At 40.8% G+C, this 14549-nt stretch overlaps 3 protein-coding genes across 7 annotated transcripts; 1 reads left to right on the top strand and 2 right to left on the bottom strand.

Annotated features, from left to right (window-relative positions):
* Positions 1-1048: 1048 nt before the first annotated feature.
* rbm4.3 (RNA binding motif protein 4.3) lies at positions 1049-4942 on the bottom strand. The gene is made up of 4 exons (XM_053343333.1): positions 4838-4942; positions 3709-4127; positions 2948-3605; positions 1049-2661 (listed from the first exon to the last, which is right to left on the bottom strand). Exons 2-3 carry the CDS (start codon positions 4115-4117, stop codon positions 2974-2976), a joined length of 1041 nt encoding a protein of 346 aa, XP_053199308.1. The 5' UTR covers positions 4118-4127; positions 4838-4942; the 3' UTR covers positions 1049-2661; positions 2948-2973.
* Positions 4943-6115: 1173 nt separating this feature from the next.
* tifa (TRAF interacting protein with forkhead associated domain) lies at positions 6116-7244 on the top strand. Its single transcript, XM_053343339.1, has 2 exons — positions 6116-6228; positions 6348-7244. Exon 2 carries the CDS (start codon positions 6400-6402, stop codon positions 6985-6987), a length of 588 nt encoding a protein of 195 aa, XP_053199314.1. The 5' UTR covers positions 6116-6228; positions 6348-6399; the 3' UTR covers positions 6988-7244.
* A 2893-nt stretch (positions 7245-10137) lies between these two features.
* On the bottom strand, positions 10138-14451 carry LOC128383743 (RNA-binding protein 4.1-like). Of its 5 annotated transcripts, XR_008323957.1 has the most exons (6): positions 14412-14451; positions 13584-14013; positions 12824-13468; positions 10722-11069; positions 10591-10616; positions 10138-10519 (listed from the first exon to the last, which is right to left on the bottom strand). XR_008323957.1 is itself a non-coding variant. In XM_053343334.1 (4 exons), exons 2-3 carry the CDS (start codon positions 13990-13992, stop codon positions 12846-12848), a joined length of 1032 nt encoding a protein of 343 aa, XP_053199309.1. In that variant the 5' UTR covers positions 13993-14013; positions 14412-14451; the 3' UTR covers positions 11701-12532; positions 12824-12845. The 5 variants fall into 5 exon arrangements, 1 of the variants encoding a protein (XP_053199309.1); XR_008323956.1 differs by having other exon boundaries at positions 10138-10616; XR_008323959.1 differs by lacking the exon at positions 12824-13468 and having other exon boundaries at positions 10138-10616; positions 10722-10812; positions 10991-11069.
* Positions 14452-14549: the final 98 nt, after the last annotated feature.

The following is a 14549-nucleotide window of genomic DNA, read 5'->3' as shown; positions in this document are numbered from 1 at the left end:
GGATGGTGTGTGGAAGAAGCTACTATCACTTGTCTTAAGTTCTAATTTGTAATAAAGAAACGTTTGTGGTAAATCCACAGTCTTCATGCTGAGTATTAAGAGCCTGTAAGGACATTGAAGATTGTCAAATTAAAGAGAGTTTATATGAAATGTTACAAATGTCACATTGGTTCTTTGACAGGAAGAGAAAGCACAGTGTGGTCTGTGTAATGTGTGTTCGCATGCAGAGTATTTGTTTTACTTTGCTTGGTGTAAATGCAGTGTACCAGCTTGTGTGTTACCCTATTTCAAAGATGTCAAACAATAAAAGAGCCAGCATTTGCAAAACCAGAAACGTGTTAATGAAACTGTGACCAAACTCAACAGATGAACGTGACAAAATGTGAATGGTGGTTGAAATACACTAAGACAGTTGAAGTACAATATATTCAGATATCATCAAACCCATTCCTTGTTGTAGTTTAAACGTCTTCAGTGATGAGTCAGGTGAGTATCAAGTGATTATATCAAAAGGTAAAATTATGGTTATGAAGAGTTAACACACCATACCTGAACCTCATCAAATTGTGACCAGACCACACAACCCTACATTATACTCAATGCTTTTGCCAAGCATGCAGTTTTGCATTATAAGCATGTTCCATCTGGTGGCCTTCAGTGGTACTTGCAGACTAAGATGTAGGAAAAACAGTCAGAGGACTAACAATACTAGAAAATATTCCCATTTCAAGCCCATAAAGCTCTAATAAACTCTTCATTAAACCTTGTAGCTCTAATAAAGAGCAGAACATTTAATTACACTAGGGCTGTCTTCAAACATAAGCAAATAAATCAATTAACTTATTTGTGCACTGACTGATATATTAGAGGAATTAATAGATATCTCCTGATCTGATTGAAAGATTATACTTTTAAAATAAGACCAAACCATGCAATAGTTTCAATATTCCTTGGGCTGGCCTTATTTGATACAGAAATGTAATATTACTGCATTTGGAAAACCTACACAGTTTTACAGTACAACAGTTAACAGAGCCAGTGATTGTTTTAAATATTTTATTCATGCAGGTCAGAATCCAACATGGTAATACAAAGAGTCCTGTCAGATTATCACATCCATTAAAACGTATGCGAAATCTGTCAATATAGCAATTTGTATGTAACTTGACTTCTTGCTTTACAAGTGTTTCATAAAGCTAACATCTGATCCTGATTCTTCCTTCATCATCTCACTCTAAATCTTGACTACTAACTACTCTTCCTGCTCTGAATGCTTCTCTACAAATTTTGAAACACATTCTCCTCTAAAACCAATAATGATCGTCAAACTGAGGATCATTTATTGATATCTAAATTTCTGAGGGTCTCAACAATTTGTCACCTGACTATGCAGCTGCAGATTATTTCCTAACAAACATTTGCAATATAGAGTAGCAGATTTTCAGCTGAATGGTTACCTTTGAGAACAGGTAATGAATAAAAAACTTTACTAGCTAGCAAACCTAAACCTGAACATGGCTACAATAATTTCCACTGTTACAAACCTCTGTAGGACACAACTAGGAATGACAGCCTTTACAAAGTTCAAATGTGTTCTCACAATAAGTGTCTACATCATAAGCCCTTTACTTACCTGTGAATTCTGAAGGTGTCCAACAGCCTTTGATGCCATCCCCCCAGATTCAGGGTTAACTAGTCTCAACTTCAAAATCCAACCTGAAGTAATGCCCGGAAAGTGTTATGCCCTGCGCTGAAGCTCCATTATGGGCAACTTCCAATTTTTGGCACAGAAGGGGACAAGCTAAAAAGGTACGCTGCTGAACGAGGCTGGGGCACTTCAGACAGGCTGTGTTTCTTTAATGAGTGCATCGATTTTAACAAGTCTATTATGCGTCAGTTCATCATTAATGATTGGATCTCTTACTTGACAAGCTAGGTATTTGTCGAGAGGCTCTATTAAAGTATTTGAATCAATTCAGACGGTCACATTGATTAGGTGTTTAAGCGCTGGGCATGACTTGGAGCCATCTTTGAAGAACATTTCTGCACAATTCTTTTTTTTTTATTGAAAACATGTTCGACAATATACAGGTACATGTAGACGTTTTACGTTGACTGTCCTACGAACAGTTACTTTATATATTTGTCTTACGTCTTTTCAGTTTAGATTTTCACAGGAACGCCACAGGGTGGTTTGGTTTGGTTTGCGTTTGTGATAAAGGTCAACATGATGGAACCAACGTGCAGATTGGATTTAGTACCAAACATTCAAGTTCAGTTAAATCTACAGTCACAGGTATCGCCTACAAAATGCTGCTGAATTGCTGCTGATTCAGCTTTCCAAAGGTCACACACAATACCAGTACACTAATTATTCAAACGTAAAAGTTCAAATTAAAAAAATAAACAAAAAACGCCTTACTTGGACGTCAAGTATTAAAAATTCTAAAGCACATTGACAAACTTAACAATCAAGAGGGAAAAATACGAGTGTAAAAACTGTCCCAAAATAATAAAAACAAAAACAGACGTGGACGTCGGCATTTCAGCTCCTCCTGTGAGCATCGCAGGGGAACGTTAACGCGCTCAGCCGCAGACAGGAAGAGGATAGCGTCACGTGCATCAGGAGGCGGCGAGCGGCGACGCAGTCGAACGACGATCCTGAAAGAAGAGCACATGACACAAATGAACTGTCTGCAACTGCTGATGCAAAGCACGCTGTTCCATCTTTATTATGTATATGCCGTTTTTAAAATCGGCTTCCTTATGCCGAGTCCCCTTCTTCAGCCACAGAGATTCCAGACGTACATTATCAGAGTAGCACCTCATACGCATGCCTTCTCACAAGATCTGGAGCGTGCGGGACAAGTCAAAGGCTGCCTCTGCCCTGACAGGGACGAATTTCAGTAAAGATATGAACACCAGTCTACCTCAGACCTATCCTCACCTTGATTTCACATGCCGGGGGCTTGCTTAATAAGCGTAGCGTGCAGGCGGTGGCGGAGGCAGCCGGTCTGCGTAGGGGTCCCTGGCTCGAGGAACTCCGTATGCCGGGACCCGGGGGACCGGAGAGAGACGGGAGCGCTCGTAGGAGTAGCCGTTGCCAGCAGGGGGCATTGGCGTGCTAGGCGCCCTCCTGAGGGGACTACGGTCTCGGGCATAGTACGAGGACGGAGGAGGAGGGAGAGGCCGACGCTCGTACGGGTCGAGCGGCGAGGTCATAAGGCGGTCTCGCACGACGGCTGAAGGGGGAGGGGGAGGAGGAGGAGCACCAGCACGTTGGTCCTCGTAGGAGGCGATGCCATAAGGACGGGCTCTGTACTTCTCATAGTAATCTACCACGCCATATCTGTCCCTCTCACCCTCATAGGGTCGGTCAGGGTAAACGGCTCGCCTGGGGGGAGGGGGCGGAAGAGGAGGGGCGGGGTAACCTGGGGGTATGTGGCTGATGCGGCCTCTCAGGTAGCTGGGAGGTGGTGGCTCATGCCTTTCTCCTGGATAGCGTGGGGGCCAATAGCCTGCCCTGTCTGGGGGAGGAGGGGGGTAGTCGTCCCGTTCATCATGTCTTGGACGGCTCTTGGAAATCTGCACATGGATGCGTTTGCCTAAATGCAAAAGAAGACACACAAATTAAAACAATCTGGATTAAAATCAGACAGACTGCCTACACTAAACATTTCCTTATTCAACATGCTAGCTCTTTCTTACCTTGGAATTCGGTGTTGTCCAGCCCCTTGATGGCATCCATAGCCTCATCAGAGTTGGACATGTGTACGAAAGCAAAATTCTTGACGACAGCACACTCTGTGACCGTGCCGTACTCCTCGAAAAGAGACCGCAGCTCATCATCAGATCCCTTTTCTACATTTGCCACGTGCAGTTTGACGGATCCCTGGTTCTTCCCGTGGCTGGCCTCGACGTTGATCGGCGTGCCGTGTAGCTTGAAGAGGTGCAGGTTCTTGATGGCTTTGGTGGCAGCCTTGCGGTCATCCATGTGGACGAAGGCGTAGTTCTTGATGATGGCACACTCAGTGACCGTGCCGTACTGGGTGAACAGAGCCTTGATCTCATCCTGGTCTGCCTCCCGAGGCAAATTCCCAACAAAAATCTTCACCATTATTAAAGATCTGTTTCAAAATATATTGAAGAAAATCGGGGCACACGGGGATGAAGACAGAGGAAAACTCTCATTAGATTTATAAGGCATAGATCCTTTTATGTTATATACTTGCAAGTTTTCTAACAGCATACTTATTATTATTTATTTTGCTTATTTAATAGTCTGAGGATTTTTATGATCGAGAAGATGTAAAGTTATGCATTTTAAACAGGCTAATTATCTTCCAAAAAAAAAACCTATTAGACACAAATTATGTACAGGAAAGTATTTGACATACATATTTAAACATGTCCGGAGGCAATATTTACGTATACTTGCTCAGATACGTAGCAACTGCGTATTAACCGGCCTCTTTATCAATACAAAATGGCTGACATTAGTTAAACGCAGCAAGTCACAAATATGTCGTTACGCATTTTGATACATATTAACAAACGTATTTTAACGCGTTTCTGTCTACTTTGCTCCTTTCATAACTCGACAGCGTGGTTTATTAAACAGCTCTATGGTTTCAACGCAACTCCCTAAACTCCGTTAGCCGTTAGCCACAGTTAGCTTGCTCGTCGAGCCGCGCTGTTAACAAAGCGCCGGGCTCCATGTTAACACACAAACACGAAGCAGGTGAACAAACACTCATGCTATCTGTACGTCATCCTCGCCGTTAAGGGTACAGTTAATTATACATATCTATATAGCGGCCTGTGCATTTTGTGTTACCTTTTCACGGGGCGGCCTCTACAAAAAAATTCAACCCCCTTTCGAGAGCTTTCCTTTCACGGATGTATGAAGAGCCTCAGCTAATTTCCGCTTTTTCCTCTCCTTCTCTTCTTTGTTTGCCTCTCTTTGCAAACTCAGAGCCACACCGCCACCTACTGCCAGGAGGGGGCAGTGTCCATCATCCGCTTCATACCTACACAACCTAACTGTATTATTTATTTTAAACTATGTCATAACTGTATGTCATATTCTTGACGGCAGGAGGAGTTTAAAATTATTCCATACACTATCACGCTTTGTCTCCACTTGCCTGAAACCCCTTTCCAGCATATTAGTTAGTTTGTTTATACTTTATTGAACATTAAAAACCTGATATTGGTAGCAACCACAGGTAGCAACTCACCCTGTCTCATATTAATTTACCAAGTACGTCATTTTATTTGCTTGACTCAATCCTACCAGGTATAGTTACAAGTAAGAGAATTTTGTAAATAGACCGCAGTAAAGGACTTCTTCCTGGATTAATGTGTAACAGCTTCATTTTACAACAGGGCTTTAATTCTCGCCATGGTCGTATCCCTGCCCTGGTCAACACTATGTATAGGCCTATATATAAGTGAAAGCAAAAACAAAAAGGGCCTCAAGTTGCATCAGCGGGGAATTTTCAGCGCCCCAATGTTGCGTTAAGGTGCTCATCTAAAAGTCGTATTTTAAAGAATTCCCATCCACTCGTTTAATATTTGTGTGAATTTGTGTTAGAAAGTGAGTGACAAGTTACCTAGATAGACTAACAGGTAGATTCATATAACAGTCTACATACTAATATACACATCTTTTTTAGTGAACATAACTTCCAATCCTTTCCTGTCTATTTACTACTGCCTATTTCTTTGCCAGGAAACTGTATGCAGTCGCTAAATGTACTTTATACATAATTATCTGTGTACTTTAAATTATGAGTTTTTATGTATGTATGTGTGCATGGGTATGGGTATGTGTATGTATGTATATGTGTAAATATTGTAACTAATGTTTCTTTTATTTAAGTGTGAGATGTGTGTGAGAGTGATAACCGAGGATGTAGCTGTTTTAAAATTCGTTGTATTGACCGCAATGCAATGACAAAGACAATTCAATTCAATTCAATTCAATTATTTCATCCACACGTTTAGAATCGTCATGTTTCCGAGGTTGCTATTGAACGCAGCACTATTACCACAAGACCTTATGAGGGTGACGAAATCCAACTCGGGAGGAGAGCAGACACACAGTAAAAGTCTTCCTGTTCACTCACTGTTAGTTTGCTCGTACTGAGAGTTACACCGTGTATTTGATGCAGCTTTCCAGTGGACTTTCCAGTAAAACATCATACCAACATTCTTCATATTAAGGTAAGGCACACTAATCTAACAGAAGGAATGTGTTGTATTACTTATACTTTTGTTTGAATGGTAAACCACCACATCCACCCCCATATTCTGATGGGATTGTTTGTTTACTATCCCAACAGCCATTCATCACTTGGAAGATCAGCCCTCTGCTCATTTCATCAGCTTTTTGTCATGACGACTGTCTCCCAGACAATGGAGACAGAGGAGGATTTCCTGACTTGTCTCCATATCAAACTTTACCATCCTAAGCAGGCTTCCCAGGGCTTTTACACTCTGCTTCCTCTGGGGGAAAAGTGCAAGCATTCAGCTGAGGACCCTCTCAGGTTGGGCCGTGATGCCCAGGTTTGCACCTATGCCCTGGCTGACCCCCGAGTGTCCCGTAAACACTTGGCCTTATTCGCCTACCGCACACCTCAGAGCCCTGACATATTGTTCACCATCCAGAACCTGACCCAGAGGGGACGACTGTCAGTAAACGGTTCAGTGCTGAATTACCTGGAGAGGATGGATCTCCCAGACAAGGCCCTGATCCGGTTTGGAGAGTATGAGATGTTGATCATCCGTGAGTCCGGTGAGGCGAAGGGAAGCTTTGAGGTGGAGTTTGAGGTGCTGGCAGTGCCTCCATCCAGGGAGACATGCATGTATGTGCCTAATACAACTCCTGTCATGGATACAGGTTCACATGTGATGAATGATGTCCCTGCTGAACTCAGGTCCCAAACCCCCTTGGAGACTGATGAGACTCTCATTTGTTATTGACTGACCATCACTGCTCTGTGACATACTGTGACTTCTTTTTTACTTTCTTAATGGCAATACACTGCAGCTGTTACATCTGACTTCAGACTCAAGTACAATCCCTCTTTGTAATGTGAAACGATAGTATTACTTAGCACTCTATGTATTACAACATATATCTATATACTGTAAACTGTGATTTTTAATGTATTATTTTAACTTTTTTGAAGTGTAAGTGCTAAAAACAAGCCTTAAAGCTATTTTCTTCTACATGTTCTACTTATGTACATTAAATCTCTTTTTGGTCGAATCTTATTGTGAATTGTTTTGATTTTAAATATTTTAGAACTAGATTTGACAACCAATTCATTATAAACTGTTCTCACACTCACTAAGAATTTATAGCAATTATTCATACAATGGTGCTCCTGAACATACAGTAGAATGGCTCACCAATCATTGTTTAAAGGAAAATTCCTCAAATGTTTGACCTCGGGTTACAGTAAGTTGAGATAAGCTTTACTCACAGCATCAGATTGCTTAAGCTCCAAAGTATTACCAGTGAAGTACACTTAAAAGTATCAAAAATAGGAGGTTTTTGTTACAGTATTACATATTAGGGGATTATTATTAATGTGACTTTAATATGTATGCAGTGTTATCTTGCTACTAGTCGACAGGTAAAGCTTAATCTACATTACATACACTGATTATATATTCTGGATGAAAATGTGAGTCTGAAATATAAATAGTAACTATAGCTATAACTGTTAAATAAACTTCCCTCTTCAACTTCCCCCTGTACATTTGTGGAGTTGAAGTATAAAGTAGCATGAAGTGGAAACACAAAAGCACAGGTATCTCAAAACTGTAATTGACCCGTTTGTCAGGTCCTGTACCCAGCATGACATAATCATGATCAAACACATGCAAAGATGAGACAGTGAATCGTGCCAAAAACTGAAGAAAAAAAAAAAACATTCTTTAAAAGTCCTTCTGGAAAACACCAGCACAGGATTAAAGTAGAAACACACTGCTGATCAGGTCCAGAATCAGTAGCCATTGAGAGTAATGAGTACAAAAGGTCATAACAGTTTGAAATGTGATCTTGTCGTGCTGGCAGTAGTTGGACCAGTCTTGCAGACCTATAAAACAGCGTCTGGTAAACAATATTAAGATTCTTATCACCACCACCACCACTGATTTCTGGAAACTCGAGCGCAGCAGTAACAGAGCGTGTTTACAGGAAACCTAGTTTAAACTGGAATGACATCAGTGAGCATGAAAAGGGAATAGAGATGATGACACTGCTCATTTGTGAGAAATACAAAGGAGCTCTATTTAACTTTCTCTTTGAGTATTTTATTTTGCTTTGATAGTGTTGTCTTGTTCTTATTCCTAAATACAGTATCTATAGTATCCATTATGGCAGCCTACCTGTGCTGGATGTATAATGTGTAGTAATAGTGTAAATGGAAAGATTATTTTTAATTTACACACGCGCACACACACACACACACTGTATGTTTGAGCCATTTTTCCTCACTGATAAAAATTAAGTGATTCATTGCCAAAACAGGCACGTCGCCATTTTATCAGGAACAAGTAGGGTTGCAAAATTACGGGAATTTTCAAACTTGGAAACTTTCCATGGGAATTAACGGGAATTAACGGGAATTTATGGGAATTAACAGGAATTAACGGGAATAAACTGGGAATTTACAAAACTGAAGGTATGTTCTTATTAGGGAACTTAAATATAGTTGTGTAAAATAATATTTTAGCATAATCCTGACTAAAACAACCAGATATCATGCAGTACAGTTGAATATCTTTGCTATCACATGCTCACATAGCACACTGTTTACTGCAGGGCTACTGAGACCACGCCCCCTACATGCACTGTGCATTCCTCCATCACATGCACAGATGATGATTTCTACAATCCTAGACCATACTTTCGAGCCCAGAGCACACAACTTGAAGCCAGACTTTTGAGCCTGTGGTTTTGATGACATTATATGGTAATATATTTAGGGATATTTTTATGTGTAAGTGCTATATTTAGCCTTATGGTGGAAAAAATAAAACTGGTCAAAACCAAATAAACCACAATTTATACAGTAAATATCACTTTAACAGACAGGAGTGGCACTTTGATGTTACTAGTTATATCATTTGCACCTAAGTAAATAACAATAACTAATAGTTTTAAAAACATCTTGTATATTTTGGATTTTATGAGTTGTATCTCCACCAGGATACATTAGACACATCCCCCTCAGGGATGTGTAGCTTCACAGACACGTTGTATTTTTTCAGAGTTGTGTGTGAAACCATTAAGAATAATAACATTTAGTTGTTATTTTTTAATATTAAATTATAAATTATTGTATAATTTAATATAACTTCAACAGCTCAGATACATCAAGCGACATTGTGCACCTTTTTTTATCGTCAACTTAAAATAATGTTTTTTATGAAGGGATGGACTTTTTTTATCCAATTAATCAATCAAATGATGATACCTTTCCACTTAATTACCCTCAGTTGCCATAAATTCCCATTTAATTCCCATAAATTCCCATAATTCCCATAATTCCCATGCAAAGTTTCCAATTTGGAATATTTCCAAAATTCCCCAGCTTAACTTCCCATGGAAATTTACCGGAAACTTTCCGGAAATTTACCGGAAACTTTCCACCCCTTTGCAACCCTAGGAACAAGTATATTGCTAAATGTTATGACAAATCAAGTCACATTAAAATGACAATATGCACCTTTAAAAAAAAAAAAAAAAAACAACCCACAAAGCAAGACAAATCTTACTCTTTTACAGAGGCACATTACCTGGTATGACTAAAGGACTGTTGAGACACATTAATACCTCAACATCTGTATTGCCAGAGGTTTTCCCAGACTATGAATACTTTTAGGGTGAGGCCTTACGATTATCTTATGTTGCCTAATTACCACTTCTAAACTGACTTTTCTCATACACTCACCACCTTTTAACTAACAGCAAAAGCTCTTCATAGTTTAGAATAAAGAGTAATATTTGAAACCAATTTATACTAAACAGTCTTGAATGACCAAGCTTCAACTTTCATACCAAAGTGATAATGTCAAAAGTTCATATCCATATTAATTTTAAAAAAGCAAAGACAATAATTTATAAAAACTCAATTTATTAAAACTGCAATTGCTACAAATGTCAGTGTGCAACTGCCAATATACAGTAACCAGTATATTAGGAGGTCTGAGGTTAATAAATAGTGAAGATATATAGAAAGGTGTAGAAAGATCATAGAAATACAAAAAGGTTTGTTGATGTGTGTGAAATATTACAGGAAATTAAAAAAGTAACATTTCAGGCTATGTCACAGTTTCATGTTTTAGCCACATCTCAACTTCCAATATTTATTTAAGCTTTTGAAAAGTGTCTTTGGCATGTTTAAGATGATTTGATTCAATTAGATTTTTAATTATAAATCTATAGTAATTGTTCAGAGGTCTTTTCCTATCACCTAATCCATTATTTTGGCGTCATCAGCTGATGGAGAGAAAAAAAAAAGTAAAGAGATTTCCTTAGGATTTCACATCCAATCCAGCTCACCAATCAACCTTCATGGAAACACAGAATCCACTTCCTATAAAACAAAAAAAAAAAGATGCTTTTAAAATCAAGGTACACACACACACACACACACACACACAAAAACTTGCACAGATAAGGAATTTTTTTACTGACATACCTTTAAATGCACGACCACCTGATCCCCCTCGTTTGTGTTCTCAATTCACTTTATGACCCACTGCAGCCACCAGAGCAGGCCTGTTTACAAGCTGTAAACAAAGACACAAGGTCAGTAAAGCCACTCTCCCCACAGCTTTATTAAATTACACATTTTCAAATGTTTAAGACCACATTTAAAAAGGGTAAGAAGTATCCAAGAAACACAAAGTGGATGCATGAGTTACTGTGCTGCATTAGTGAGGGGTGTTTTGCAGTTTGAATACATACCGCTTTTCCTCAGGAGGCGGAGACATCTTCCATGGATCACTTACCAAGAGCTGCTGCCTCCTCTATAGAGTCTAACAACCTACAAAGAGCACAAATACTAAGAATTCCAAGACTGCATGCAATCTGTGGCACAGATAAAAGGCCATGTTGAAAGTTATGGAAAAATTATGGAAAAGTGTGAATCGTTTGTATGAACTCAATGACAGAGAGATGAAGAGTTTTAGAACATTTGTATCAAGATGACAGAAACATAGCCCATCGCAAAAGCTCAGTTAATTATCGTTACTGTTACTTTTGATTGTTGTAGGGAAATAATTCATAGGCTCGACACAAGGTAGGCAATAGACGATGGAGAGTGGGGAAAGATGAGGCTCCCTGTTTGCCAGGGGACACGTAGCAGCCGACGGATGCTGATTTAACATTGTGGAGCTACAGAAGAAAGAAGAATAAAGGAAGTGGGAATTTGGTTTCCAAGTGTTTTGTCATTCTGGGTTTGTGGTAAGCTACAAATTTGCTGTATCAACTTAAAAAAAAAAAAAAAAAAAAAGTCTAAAAGAAGAAGTCTCACTTTCACTGGAAGTGAACGGGGCTGGAAATACATTACCTACCATGTGTCAAGCTGAGGATTGTCAAAAGGTGTGAAGAATGAAACTGAAAGCGTGTTACAGAGTGAAACCGCCTGCGTAATCCTCCAGATATCTGCTCTGGTGAATAGTGGCTGACCAAAAGGCCGACTCAGCAAGGAAGAATTTGACAGTTAGGACGTCGGGTTTTTTGGGTTTCATGTGTTTATTAAAAAGCCTTCAAATGAAAAGCAACTTTGTAAAGTAAATAAAATCATACATAAACGTTACTAATAGATTCTGTTCACGCTAGAAAAAAAAAAAAAAAAAAACTTAACACAAAGTGAAAAAGAACAAAAACCAGAGTGGAATTTTTTGATTTGTCATGCTTTACATGCGTCCGACAACTTAAAGAGATTAATGTACAACCTGCCACATCAGAGTATGATATTAAAGCACTTTATACGTTGAATTTTATTTACTTATTTTGATGAGCATTTTGTGATCAACCAACACCTTTAGATTGAACAAAATCTACAATAATTTTTTGTTTACAGATACTACAAAGATTTTCATTGAATTGACTTCCCTTGTTATGAAATTTCCCCAGAGGCCATATCCATTTTTAGAAAGATTGAATAGCAAACTGTAGTTTTTGGCCATTATCAGTACTGAGTCACACTGCAATAGACTTAGCACCTATGCCAGCATCCTATTCTCTCAAACAATTGAAGGATTTGAACAGTAGAAACAAGCAAGAGGAACAGAACCAAAAAAAGAAAAAAGGCAGGAACAGCTCATGAGAATATGTGAACTGTAGACATGGAATCGTATGTTTGTTTGTTTTTTTAAGTACGAGGGGGGGTCTGTCCGCAATACAGTATCTTCCAGTAAGTCTCAGGCGAACGCAACGCAATCCGCCATAGACGAGAGGGATGTATACATCAGCAGACGACGACGATCTTGTCATATTCTAAACCTGGAGAGAGAGCACACGACACATGTCAAGGAGCGCGTTTTACTCATGATTCGCGCAAGATTGATGTTTGAGGTCAAAGCAGCAATATTTTAGGATTCCATTAGCAATGTTTGAATGATTGTATGTCGATTTGTTAGCACTGCAGCAATGGAGAGCTCTGGCTGATGTTGATGGTTTAAAAAAAGTGGGTTTCTACCTCAATTTATGAAATCAAAGTTTTGATTTTGACATTTCTTTAAAAAGATTTTAGCAATGTGATTCATGAGGTCATTAAAACATCTCTGTTCTCACCTTGTATTATACTCTTGTGTGCCTAATAGCCCGCATAGCGAGGTGGCGGCGGCGGCAGCGGCTGCAATCTGTCCGAGAACGAGTCCCTGGGGCGCGGGGCCGCGTACATCTGAGACCTGGACAGCGGGGAGAGCCGGGAGCGCTCGTAGGCGTAGCCGTTACCAGCTGACGGAGCAGGGGGGAGCGGGGCTCGTCTGATGGGGCTTCGGTCCCTGGTCATGTAGGACGCAGGAGGAGGGGGGAGCTGCCGGCGCTCGTATGGATCGAGGGACCCCATCCCGAGACGTTCTCTAACCAACGCCGAAGGAGGAGGCGGAGGAGGGGGGATGGCACTGGAACGCCTGTCATCGTAGCCCGGCATGCTGTAAGGACGGGCTCGGTATTTCTCATAGAAATCAACCACCCCGTAGCTGTCTCGCTCGCCGTAGCCACGCTCGGCATACACTGGTCGTCTCGGGGGAGGAGGAGGGGGCGGGGGCGGCGGCGGAGGCGGGTAAGCGGACATGCGGCCTCTGTAGGGAGGCTCGGGCATCTCCCCTGGGTAGCGGGGAGGATAATAGCCGCCTCTGCTTGGCGGAGGGGGATACTCATCGTCCTTGTGTGCCGCTCTCCTGCTTTTTGATATCTGAACATGTATGCGCTTACCTAAGAGAGAGGAGAAACATTGGCCCTCAAATCCAACAACGGCTGAACTGTATGGAACCCTTTAAAACTTCCCAAATCAACACATTCCTTTAATATCAAAAAAAGTTCGACTTACCTTGAAACTCTGTGTTGTCAAGACCCTTCATGGCATCCATGGCCTCATCAGAGTTGTCCATGTGTACAAAAGCAAAGTCCTTGACGATGGAGCACTCGGTGACTGTGCCGTACTCCTCAAACAGCGCTCTCAGCTCATCACTGAAGCCCTTCTCTACATTGGCCACATGGAGCTTCACAGGGCCCTGGTTCTTCCCTCTGCTGGGTTCCACATTAATGGGCCTGCCGCCCAGCTTGTGCAGATGGAGCTCCCGGATAGCTTTAGTGGCGGCCTTTCTGTCTTCCATGTGGACGAAAGCGTAGTTTTTGTACTTGGCACATTCGGTGACTGTGCCGTAGTTTGCAAACAGAGCTTCGACTTCATCCTTCTCGGTGTGCTGAGACAGGTTCCCAATGAATATCTTCACCATGGTTGCTCCGCTGCTGCTCTCCTACAGGGCGGTAAAGACACAGGCGACCATGAAGCGACGGGGGAGCAAATGGTGACTCCATAACGTCATGATCAGGAAATAGAAAGCTAGTAACGTTAGTCGAAGTAAGTAGAACTACATGTGAAACTCAACTCTTCTTAACGTTTAAATGTCGTTAGTTGTTTGGAAACACAACTTCAAAACACAGTCGACGCATTTAAGCTAAACTTGACGAGGTTTCCGTGTTTGCGCTTCCTGGTCAGAGAGCTGCTAGCCGGGCTCACTCCAATAGTTTATGTTAGCAAGCTAGCCTTAGCTCCCAGGTGTTAGCCCATTTTGTGTCATGTTACTAAAAGTGAATTCACACGCAGTTACTATTAAAGAAGTGGAAAGAATAGTGTAAAAACAACAGTACTCACCACTTAGAATCGACGCTCCGCGCCACTAAGTCTCTGACTGCAGTGTAAGGTACGACTGAAACCAACAGCCCAATAAGCGCACAAATACGAATCTGATTGGTGGACAGAGGTTTCACTCAAAAAGTGTGGACTGTGATT

The sequence above is a fragment of the Scomber japonicus genome, chromosome 22 (genome assembly GCF_027409825.1).
Source record: "Scomber japonicus isolate fScoJap1 chromosome 22, fScoJap1.pri, whole genome shotgun sequence".
Taxonomy (NCBI): domain Eukaryota; kingdom Metazoa; phylum Chordata; class Actinopteri; order Scombriformes; family Scombridae; genus Scomber; species Scomber japonicus.
The sequence above is the reverse complement of the archived record's forward strand: the minus strand, read 5'-3'. Positions and strand labels throughout refer to the sequence as shown.

Excerpts from the sequence above, each read along its gene's own strand:
- rbm4.3 (XM_053343333.1), bottom strand. The coding sequence starts at position 4,117 with ATGGTGAAGATTTTTGTTGGGAATTTGCCTCGGGAGGCAGACCAGGAT. Across the intron at positions 3,606-3,708 it reads GGACAACACCGAATTCCAAG|GCAAACGCATCCATGTGCAG; the intron begins GTAAGAAAGAGC and ends TTTTGCATTTAG.
- LOC128383743 (XM_053343334.1), bottom strand. The coding sequence starts at position 13,992 with ATGGTGAAGATATTCATTGGGAACCTGTCTCAGCACACCGAGAAGGAT. Across the intron at positions 13,469-13,583 it reads TGACAACACAGAGTTTCAAG|GTAAGCGCATACATGTTCAG; the intron begins GTAAGTCGAACT and ends CCTCTCTCTTAG.
- tifa (XM_053343339.1), top strand. The coding sequence starts at position 6,400 with ATGACGACTGTCTCCCAGACAATGGAGACAGAGGAGGATTTCCTGACT.